This window comes from Lactuca saligna, chromosome 1 (genome assembly GCF_052625555.1).
Source record: "Lactuca saligna cultivar CGN05327 chromosome 1, ASM5262555v1, whole genome shotgun sequence".
NCBI classification, from domain to species: Eukaryota; Viridiplantae; Streptophyta; class Magnoliopsida; order Asterales; family Asteraceae; genus Lactuca; species Lactuca saligna.
In genome coordinates, this window is record NC_136417.1 from 33737726 (window position 1) to 33747080 (window position 9355).

The window sequence follows — 9355 nt, forward strand, 5'->3', positions numbered from 1 at the left end:
TCAATCAAATAATTAATAATCATGTCAAAGAGAAAATATGAATCTGGTGCCTCAAAAAGGAAACAAAAAATGCTAGAAGAAGCTTTTATAGATAAACAAAAAGGGTCATTTTTAAAATATTTAACTACAAACAAAAATGTTGATAATGAACAACAACAAACTAATATTGATAACGAACAAGAACAAGTTAATGTTGATAATAATGATCATGGGCCAACAAATATTGAAAATGATAATGAACCAACTAATATTGACAATGATAATGAAAAAACTAATATTGAAATTGATAACGAACAAACTAATAGTGAAAATGATAAGGAACAAACTAATATTGAAATTGATAACGAACACACTAATAGTGAAAATAATAACGAACAAAGTAATAATGAAATTGATAACGGACAAACTAATAGTAAAAATGATAACACGCCTTTAAACATATATGATCCAAGTAGATGGGATAATATTAGTACTAATTTAAGAGATTGAATTGTAGAAAAAAGTCGTATTAAGATTTATGATTTTAAATTTCCAAAAGATCAATATTTAAGAAGCTTTAGTACATCTCTTTACATGCAAAAAATACCAAATGGAAAAAAATACGAACGAACATGGTTGGTTTATTCCATAGATGTAGATAGAGTTTTTTGTTTTTGTTGTAAATTATTTAATGTGAATGCATCTATATGTTCGATAGCACATAAAAGTAATAATGATTGGAACAATATTTCTAGTATATTAAAAAGACACGAAGCAAGTAATGGACACATTCTCAATATGAGGTCATGGATTGACTTAGAAACTAGATTAACAAATAACAAAACAATTGATAAGCAAATCCAAGAACAAATAAATAAGAAAAAGAACATTGAAAAAATGTATTAATAAGAATCATTGCTGTAGTAAAAACATTAGGAAAAAATAATTTAGCATTTCGTGGAACAGATGAAAAGATTTATGAAGAAAATAATGGTAATTTTTTAACTATAATTGAAATGATTGCGGAATTTGATCTTATTATGCAAGAACATATTAGGAGAATTAATGATAAAGAAATTCATAATCATTATCTTGGACACAATATGCAAAATGAACTTATTAGTTTATTAGGAGAAGAGGTTAAAAGTAAAATAATTAAAAAGGTAAAAGAGGTTAAATACTTTTCAATAATACTTGATTGTACTCCCGATACAAGTCATAAGGAACAAATATCGATTATCTTACGATGCTTAGATCTTTCAATAACTCCAATTGAAGTTAAGGAGTACTTTCTAGGATTTTTAATTATAGATAATACAATCGGTAAAGGCTTATATGAAGCAATAGTTGATGAAATTAAAAATATAGGATTAGATATAAATGATGTTAGGGGTCAAGGTTATGACAATGGATCAAATATGAAAGGAAAACATCAAGGTGTACAAAAACGATTGTTAGATATTAACCCTAGAGCATTCTACACTCTGTGTGGTTGTCATAGTTTAAATTTAGTAATTTGTGATATGGCTAATTCATGTGATAAAGCTAGTGAATTTTTTGGAGTTGTACAACGTATATATTCGATATTTGCTTCATCAACTCAAAGGTGGAAAATATTACAAGATAATATATCAAACCAAACACTTAAATCATTGTCACAAACTCGTTGGGAAAGTAGGGTAAAAAGTGTAAAAGCAATTAGATTTCAAGCACCTCAATTAAGAAAAGCACTTTTACAATTATCCAAAAATTGTGGAGATCCAAAAATTCAAAGTGAAGCTAAATGTTTAGCTACATTTGAACTTGAAAACTATGAATTTTTATTAGGAATGATTATTTGGTATGATGTTTTATTTGCTATTAACATTGTTAGTAAAAGCTTGCAATCAAGTGATATGTGTATCGATGATGCTATAGATCAACTAAATGGACTTTTGTGTTTCTTTGAAGAATATAGAGAAAACGGATTTGAAAAGGCTTTAGATTATGCAAAAGAATTGACTTTAGAAATGAATGTAAAACCTGAATTTCGTGAAAAACGTATCATTGAAAGAAATAGACGATATGATGAAAATGTTGCTAATGAAACTATTAAAACTCCTGTTCAGTTATTTAAAACTGATTACTTTTTATATGTAGTAGATAAAGCCATTACTTCACTTAAAAGTAGATTTGAATAATTTAACGAGTTCAAAAATATTTTTGGTTTTCTATTTAGTATAGAAAAATTAAAATAATTTGATGAAAATACTTTATAAAAACATTGTTTAAATCTTGAAAAATCTTTAAAGCATGATGATAGCTTAGATATTGATGGTTTAGATTTATTTAATGAACTAAAACTTTTAAGACATATTATACATTTAGAACGTGATACAATTATTAATATGCTTAATTACATTAAAAAGTTTAGTTCTTTTCCAAATGCATATGTTGCCTATAGGATTATGTTAACTATTCATGTAACCATTGCCTCTGCAGAAAGAAGTTTTTCTAAATTAAAATTGTTAAAAAATTATTTAAGATCTACAATGTCACAAGAAAGATTAAATGGATTAGTTATTTTGTCAATTGAAAAACATTTAGTAAAAGAAATTGATTATGAAAATTTTATTAAAGAATTTGCATAAAAAAAAAGCTAGAAAAATTAACTTTATGTCATAAAATATATTCACAAAAAACGTATACATAAAAAAAAAAAAATTTAACTCCGCAATTTGTAAACTTTTTAGTTTATTATTGTCGGTCTCAAGCCTGGATAAAGGATGAGGGTTTATAACATTAAGTATAGTAATGTCGAAGGGCCCCAAATTTTTGGTTGCTTAGAGCTCCCAAACTGGTTGAGCCGGCCCTGCCCGTTGTCGTGCTCGTTTTGTCGTAAAACTTGGACATGTCATAACTTTTTCGTTATAACTCAGATTTCAGCGTTCTTTATATGTACCGAATCCTTGTGACATATAATATAAGTTAGTTAAGATTATTTGTTGTAAATAATCTTCTATAAAAAAGTTATTTTTGACGCTTATTGTTTTTAAATTAACTAGTCCGAATATGTGAACGTCACATAAGGTGGTCCTCTCTTCTTCCCCTTCCTTATTAATCACCAAAAGTACCCACAAAAGCTCAAGAACACTCTCAAGATGGATTAGGGTTCTAGATGGATGAAATGACAAGTGGAGACTGAAGAGGGAATGAGAAATGAGGAGTTAATGATCTTTATATATGGACCAAACCCTAAAAATTAGGGTTTGAGGATCCTTCATGTACTCCCCACGTACGTGGTGTACGCCCAACGTACTAAGACCCACACACGTATGCCCAACGTACCAAGCCTTGGCCTGAGTTTATGAAAATGCCACTAAGGGCCAAAATGCAGTCAATTATCATACTAAAGGGTTAAAAGGTAAGTACTTGAAAACTAAGATGTTACAATTAAAGTCATCATATTATAAAACATTTTCTGATTTGACCATGATAACAACTTTTTATATATTTTTTTGTTAAAGAGAATATATATATATATATATATATATATATATATATATATATATATATATATATATATATATATATATATATAGTTATACACACTATTTTTTTGTAGAAAAAAATGTTGAAATTAGAAAAAGTTGTTAAATATGATATTTTGTTGGATTTTTCTTTCATATATATATATATATATATATATATATATATATATATATATATATATATATATATATATATATATATATATATATATATATATATTACAATTTTGTTCTTTTTATGTGTATTGTATTTGTTTTTAAATTGTTTGTTTATTTTAACAATCCAACTTTTATAAGATAAAAATAGTTTGGGGTAAATTACATGGATGGTCCCTGTGGTTTAGGGAAATCTGCGTGTTTAGTCTCTAAGAATTTTTTAAACTCGAACGATCCTTATTTTGTATTTTTTGTTGTGTGTTTGATCCCTTGTTGACTTCAAATGACCATATTACCCTTTTGATATCTTTAATCATTTATTATTATTATATTAAATTAAAAAAACATTAATAAAAAACATGGTCCCACCATCAGAATACAGATGATCCCTATACGTTATCACTAACCTTCTAATCACCTGTAACACTACTACTACCATCGGTTTCCTCAACTACCACCACTGGCAACTTTCACTAGAAAATTTGAAACCATAAATTCACTCACCGAAAAGCCTACTTGCGGGAAAACCAATCCCCTTCCTCTGTATTTGGAAAGAACACCTCCCTGCCCAACTTTCTTCATCTCACTTGGAACAAATCGATCTTCATATTAACGGACATTCAAGTATAAGGAAACCTAAAATAGAAGGAAATCAAAAATCAATGAACAATTTGAGATAGTTCTGATAATCACAACTTCATCGTTGATCAAACCCATAAAAACACAAATTGAAAATCTAATGAAAATGAAATCGATTACACAATCTGAGATAGTTCAAATAGATTACAAGCCTACGGATGATTTAAACCATAAAAATCCTAACCTGCTTGGTTGTTTCTTAATTTTGTGCACAATCTAATGAAACATAAATGAATTTCGAATTGCACAAAAATCAGAAAAACACCATATTCATAAGAAACCACGTACATAACCTTGATTTCAAACATTTGACCTAAAGTAAACTCATCCACCTAATTCGTAACAAACCTGCATCAAATCTTGCTTCACCATACTCAAATCTACTCGATACAACTTTCCACGATTGTGAATCAGTGATCGAAGATGATGAATTGACGAAGACGATGATGAATTGTTTATAACAGATAAAAATTTTAATTAAAAAAGAAATGGATGAGGGTAAATTAGTCTTCTTAGAATGGATAGGGACCAAGCGTGCAATAAAAATATAAAATAGAGACCGCCCAAGTTAAAAAAAGTTCTTAAGGACTAAACACACATATTACCATAAACCACAGTGACCATCCGTGTAATTTATTCATATGTGAGTTTTTTCGTTTATATGGTATTTCTATATGACGTAAGGAAGACATCCAAAAATTTTGATTTCTTTTGAAAATATTAAAAAGAAAATCTAACAAAATTCCTTCATTAACAATATATATATATTTTTTTCTGATTTTAATGTTTTTTCTAACAAAAAAAAAAATACTTTCTTTTAACAAAATAAAATATAATGTCTAAATAATAATATAAAATCACAACAATCGTGTTTGATTATTTTTCATATATAGGTATTTTCTTTTAACAAAATAAAATGTGATGTGTAAATAATATTTTCAAATTATTTTTGTTTTCCTTCAACGTTTACACTAAAGCGTGTATGCTGCATTGCTAGTATGTCAGAATAGGAAAATTGTTGGACAGTATACTTCTATATTAGCCCATATATTCCTTTTTCTCTTTTGTAGCGTTGTAGCCATTTTTTGCACAAGTAAATCCACCCCATTGAAGATAATGATCTCTCTGGTCAGGTCCCCATACCTCCCCTAGCCTAGTTACTCCTGTGCTTTAATTTCCAAGCTTACTTTCCTCTACCTCCAGTCACTGCTATTTTCTACCCATTAATTTCAGTCTCTCAAATTCTCATTTACACTGCATATACACAATCATACTTCCAAAGAAGCCAACAAGAAGAACCGATTTAGTAAAGCTCAGCCATCAAACAACCAACAATGGTCAGCACCAGACGAGATACTCGGTCCACTAAAAAAGTTTCAGAATCGTCTTCTCTACTACAAAGAAACTTGTCCTCTGTTAAAACCGAAGAACAACAGCTTGATGATCCCACACAAAATTCTAGTAAAAGAGCAGGACAGACGACGTCTGCAGCAAGCAAAAGAAGCTCGGCATGTCTTGATACGCCACCAACACTCAAGACCGAAGATCCTTATTCGGTGACGCAAACGGAGATTCCTGCTGAGAAGAAGACACCCGAGGGTTCTCATGAAACTGTAGATTTATGGCGTGGGATTGCTGTGGGAAGGGAGGTGAAAGAGTTTCTCGAGGCTGTTGAGCACTGCTACCCACACACATTTCAACGGGTTCAAATTCGTGTTACACGGTTTTGGTTGGGTAATTTGAATGAACTCCATGTAGCCATAAAACGTTTCATGGAGTCATCCGTGGATGCACTGATGGAGGAGGAGATAACCGGATTTCATCAAGATTTTAAAGACTTGGAGAGTTTAGGATTCGATCTAACGTGGGCCCACAAGAGGCTAAACATGGTTGCTAGGCTCAAGTTTGGAAACGAGCCTTTACATAAAGAGTTGATGGCCTTAGAACAATCGTTAGGGCCGCTGAAGGAAAGGGTTGATGGAACAAGGAAACAGTTACTGGAATTTCATAATATGTATAGGAAGGCAAGTTCAGAATATGAAGATGCTACAAAAGCTCGAAACAGGAAAGCAGAGGAGGTGGCACAAGAGTTTGGACCCGACTTTGATCGCATATTAAAGGATCGTCTTGGTTTTGGTATGCTGCCAAACTCCTTAACTCGCATTGCTTAATGTAGCTATTGGATTTTGAGGCACAAAGAAAAAAAATATTTGAAATGTCCATTATAACCCAAGTTATTAATATCGTGATTCTGATTGTAAGATCTTATGATCCGACCTAGATTAATCGATTTCGATCATACGGAGTTTTCGAAGTAGGAACATTACTTTTTAATTTTAATATTGTCTTGGACTCATTAAGTTCAATATGAATCCTACAAAACCACTCTTGAATTGATTATTGTTAAATAATGTATTAAAGATGTATTTTTCATGTTCAAACCAATTATTATTAACTCAATGGTTAACTAATAGCCGAAAATATAATTTTTATGTTTTAAAATGCTCTTGGTAGGATTTTACAATCACGATCTTGCAAAGCAAAAAACGATATTATATAGAATTCCGATCTTCATTTAATTATAACATTTCTTTAGAAATAACTTGGATATTAGAAAATTAGACTTGGAGCTTGTTTGTTTCATGGATTTTAGCGGAATCCATATATTGGAATGGAAAATTTTATATGAAAATAAGTTTGGTTATAGACGGATGGAATTTGAGTCCATCAAATTCCATTAAAATCTATGTTTAAAGGTATCAAACCAAATTTTGGGGAGTGATAAAGGATTTAAAATTTATCAATTTACATAAAAGATTAACAATTTGAATGCAAAAGTTTTATAACATATTTCACAAAATAAGTAGAAATCTTTGAATATATATATATATATATATATATATATATATATATATATATATATATATATATATATATATATATATATATATATATATATATATATATATATATATTAGTTTATAACCCGTTTAATCACGGTTATACAATTAATTGAACTTTTAAAATAAAAAGTAAAAATTATTAATCAATTATTTTATAGAAATTATTAATTAAGAGATTTTGTAGTTATATAAATTTTAATCATTGATTTAAATAAATATGTGAAATTATATCACATTATAATTTGTGTCAAGTTTATTTTAATTTTTATTATAATGTTATTAATTTAATGTAGTTAGAGTGGAAAATTTAAAATTTAAAATTTGAAATGAAGAATCAATAGATTTAAATATCATGTATTAATTACTAGATATAATATGATCTCATATGACAAAAAGAGAATAAAATATATATTAATTAGGAGGCTTAATAAGATGATATATGTCAAGAGGAAAATAAAATTATTATTTTATTTGATAGAATATGTTATAACCTGAATGACATCTATTATGTGGTCGTAAGGACAATTCAAGACCAATGGATGAATATAATGAATGTTGATCATATGAGTGTTTATGATATTATAATGTGATAGCATGTACTATATAATTACATAAATGTCAACATAAGAGTACTTTAGTCAATTAAACAATATTTAAAAATGGAAATTTTTGGATTTTAAAGAATAATCAATTCTCTTAAATTTTAAAATCTATATTTTTAAAATTAATTCAAATTTAATTCGAACGTACTTTTTTATAATAACCGATTTTATTTTGTCAGGATGACAAAATATCAGGCATAAACTAGTAAAATTATTTCGGATTTTGTTCCTATAGAATATGATTTCATTCATGATATTTTTTATAATTTACATACTTAAAGAATTATGCATCGTATATTACTAAGAATAATATTTTTTTAAAGAATAACATTTTAAATGAAACAAATTTTATTCTTTAAGAATCACTAATTACATTAATTCTTAAAGAATAAGAATGTAAACAATAATTGCCTTCAGTTGAAAAAAAAATATGACTCATAATAGTTAAGAATTACATGTATTCATAAACATTAAAACATTAATGGTTACAAAAGAGAAAAACAAAAACATCAAATATTTAACAAAAACACTAATCCATTTTGAAATAATATTATTCATAATAATCGCTTTATACATTCTGATAGAATCCATTTTTGTTCTTCATGTTTTTTTTTTCTTTTCCACATCAATAATAACATCTACAAAACCAATACTTACAAAGAAAACATAATCAACTTGCAAATATTAAAATTTTTAGTGTATTCTAAAAGAATAAAACTATAAATTCTGATAGAACGTGGTAAACATTATAGATTTCTAATTTATTCTAATAAAATGTAATCTTCTAATCACCTGATTGGAAAATAAATTGTAATCCATGAATTACTAAATCAAATTAAAGTTCAATTTTTTTTTCTTAAAAATATATTGTTAGCTTTATTGTAAAAGAAGTGTTAATTTGTTCAACCAATATGAAAATATAAAATAAACACAAATTATAATTGAGAATTAACAATTTTAATACTACTACATAACTTATTAGTAAATTAGCAATAACAACAAAACCATAAAGCATGAACAAAGCTGACCTGCATTTCAACGATAGTGGAGAAACAATTCTCAAGCATGTGCCTTTTCATGGTTAAACTCACAGAAAAATTACTTGCCTCCGACGAATCTCGATAAAAATCTTACTCTTTAATATAATATCCTAATAAAAGGATAATAATAATGTTTATAGTAATATTATGAGGGGAGAAGATATCATTATCAGGATATAACAAGACCTATACAAAATCAATAATGATGGTGGACAATAACTCAACCATGATTCACAAATTAATGTCTTGCATTTACGATTTTACATTCTCAAACAAAAATCGAACCATCAGGCCTCTATGAAAAGAGAAAAGAACCTGACTTGGATTTTTCCTTTATCGTTGACGTCTATAAATATTTGAATTAAGGTTCTATGTGCTTGAGATCCTGCAAAACGATTTCGTCGACAATTAGGATGACGATGGTCGTGATGTTTTTGTAGGCTGTAAAACTAATTAGCGTAATTTATAGGGATATTAATTGAATTAATTATTACCGTAATTAAATA

General features: G+C 27.9%; 1 protein-coding gene across 1 annotated transcript; it reads left to right on the forward strand.

The window, feature by feature from the left end:
- The first annotated feature begins 995 nt into the window (after positions 1 to 995).
- LOC145004629 (uncharacterized) lies at positions 996 to 2159 on the forward strand. The gene has a single exon (XM_078963590.1). The coding sequence runs from the start codon at positions 996 to 998 to the stop codon at positions 2157 to 2159; it is 1164 nt and encodes a 387-aa protein (XP_078819716.1).
- Positions 2160 to 9355: the final 7196 nt, after the last annotated feature.